This window comes from Hipposideros armiger, unplaced genomic scaffold, assembly GCF_001890085.2.
Source record: "Hipposideros armiger isolate ML-2016 unplaced genomic scaffold, ASM189008v1 scaffold_539, whole genome shotgun sequence".
NCBI classification, from domain to species: Eukaryota; Metazoa; Chordata; class Mammalia; order Chiroptera; family Hipposideridae; genus Hipposideros; species Hipposideros armiger.
In genome coordinates, this window is record NW_017731889.1 from 137113 (window position 1) to 139850 (window position 2738).

Genomic DNA, 2738 nt, shown 5'->3' on the forward strand with positions numbered 1-2738 from the left:
CTTTTCACATGTGGGTTTTTATTTTTAGCCATGTACACTGACCACAGAACCCCATCTGCCCTCTAGACCTGTCATGAGCAGTTTACTACTACTCTTCTGTTTGTAATTCGGTGGATTGGCAGTTTATTACTCATCACCACTGTGGCTGTTTATCATTCACCTAGGGTCCTCAGTACAAGGTACAAGACAAAGAGAAGAGGATTCTCAGGGTCAAACTCACTACTTGCCTGCCTGATTTTTCTGTACACAGGTGAGATATTCCTGCACATCATCTGGGGACCCTAGAATCAGGGGGACTCGCTGGTGAATGGTCTCAGGTTTCACATCCAGCACAGGCTGGGTGCCTGTGGTCGCCAAGCCTCCCGCCTGCTCAATGATGAAGGCCACAGGATTACACTCATACAGGAGCCGGAGCTGTGGAGAAACAGGCAAGTAGACAAGCTTGGCAAGTGGCCAAAAATCTTGAGCCATACCCCTAAAACTTGACCAGGAATTTCAACTGCTGAACTTCTGTCTTGTTACGTTAGGGAGACCAGGTCATGCACCTCGGCAGAGGGGCTGCCTGAGATCTAGACCCTCCACAAGGCTGGGTGCATCAGCTGATGCTCACCACATTTACCTTTGTGGGCTCCTCTGGTCAGTAATTACCTGACTTGTGACCCTCACAAGAGACCTCCCTCTTTATTTGGGAGAATGAGGTCTTGGTACCCTTCTCTTGTTGGTTCGGTAATGATGCAAACTGAACTGCAAGCCTGGTTAGGAGGCTCTATCTGTGAGGAGTCAGGCTTGGGTCCCTGATTGTCCACAGGAGGGACATTGGAGGCCACACTGTCCTGGACAGGCTGCCAGGGCGAGTCTGACTGGCAACTTGGAGAGCTTGGCTCCTTCCCCCTTTTCCCTTGCACTCGGGGTTTGGGGGCAGGGGTTTTGGGGTGTCAGATAATAAAGTCGCAGGTTGCAACCAATTAACTGTTGTTCATACCACGTTGATTTAGATACTTCCAAAAAAGAGAGCATTCTCACATAAAGCTTGCATTGGAGCCAAGGTTTGCTCTGACCTTAAGATGCCATTGGTGTAGTAAACCCATCTTGAAACACAATGCCCAGGTCTTCATGGTATCTTGGCCTTCAGGCCATGTAATCGATTTTTTTCTGCAGTCAAAATCTACATGGCTCTATAAAGACAGGCACACACAGGCGGAGAAGCATACTGCCCCCCGCCCCTTCTGCCACACACACACACAGATGTGGTCACAGAGACTGTGAGAGCTGAAACATGGAGATCAGAGAACAATAGTGCTTTAATTATGGGTGGTGGTCATGGCACTGTGAATATAAGTCTATATATGGAATTATACCTGTCTATGAAAATGTTTATGTAATCATATGTGGATGTTTTCTGACTCATTTTAAACATTTTAGTAATTAGTAATAGTTACTCTTAATGTTCTCCCTGTTGGAACTAAGTAGATGGCAAGAGTGATTCTATTTAAGAGTTTCCACAACTTTTACTTAATCTCACTTAATACTCCACGACACTTTTCTTTGCTCCAGCACCTTCTGTGCAGACTTTTTTGTGATTCAGGTTCAATAGGTTCATATGTATGAGCTCAACACTCATATGACAATATGACAAGAAATGCCTGACATATTAGTCTGCATATTGAAAAATCTCTCTGGTCTCATGTGCTGTTGATCTGATCATGGCTTTGAATCTGGCATTCAAATAATTCAAATCACCTACCTTGAGAGACATATACATGTGTGGCCAGTTGCTCGTGTGTCAGAGAATATGCCAGGTCTTTGTTTTGATTTGCATAATTTGCTATGATTTCTGTGATTGGCTAAAAATCAGATACCTTTCCTTGGGAGGGCCTATTCAAGATAGATGCATTTGGATCATAAGATTCCTACTTGATAACATAAGTATTTTCAATTTTGTGTCATAGAGTTGCTTAAGATCTTCTAGGACCTAACTTTCCAGAAATATTGAATGAGTTCTGAGCAGAAGTTCTGATTCTGGAGTTTAGAAACTTTCTAGGGGATCTTGAGTGGACTTCAGGTCATCTTTGAATCCCCTGAAAATGTATGTAATGTGCATGTTTGCATGCATTTTTTTCTGAGAAGTGGGTCCATAAGTTTCATTAGCTTCTCAAAGGGGTCTATGATCCAAAGTCAGTTGGTGCTGAAGCTACAAGTCAGACACAGCATATGGAAAGTGGGAGATAAACACAGCTGACTCATGGTGAATGATGGACATAAGGCCAGAAAAATCACCAACATCAACAACTTCAGCCTTCTTCTTCTCCAAAAGTACTACTATAGCCTCAAAGTTCACTAATGGGAAATATACCCCATTTCTTTTCTGTCTGCCCACTCACAAAAAGACATGCCAAGACAGGGAAGTAGCCAAAAAGCATGTGTGAAGAGAAAGGGAAACACAGCTGTCTCCCTGACCGGATACAGCAAAGAGGAATTACCTTGCCCTTAGGATTTTTCTGGTTCGCTGGGTACAAGAAAATCCCTCCATAGACCAGGGTGCGGTGCACATCAGCCACCATGGAGCCCACGTACCTGGCCCCATAGGGGGCGCTGCTGTCCTAGAAAGCAGAGAAGAAAGAAACAGATGCAGTGAGTTCAGTAATTAGCCAGCACCAGCTCAGGGTCACACGTCCATTTGGTGTAGCCTCTGCATTCCAGGTTCTTTATCCTTCACCCACTAGCTGAGGAATTAAAAA

At 44.5% G+C, this 2738-nt stretch overlaps 1 protein-coding gene across 1 annotated transcript in view; it reads right to left on the bottom strand.

The window, feature by feature from the left end:
• The window catches only part of FBP2 (fructose-bisphosphatase 2), a 44894-nt gene continuing 42156 nt past the window's right edge, over positions 1-2738 (bottom strand). Inside the window, exons 6-7 of the mRNA XM_019668783.1 lie at positions 2481-2600; positions 1-414 (exon numbers count right to left, since the gene is read on the bottom strand). Coding sequence (XP_019524328.1) covers positions 220-414; positions 2481-2600 — 315 coding nt within the window. The 3' untranslated portion in view covers positions 1-219. The remainder of the gene's footprint in view (positions 415-2480; positions 2601-2738) is intronic.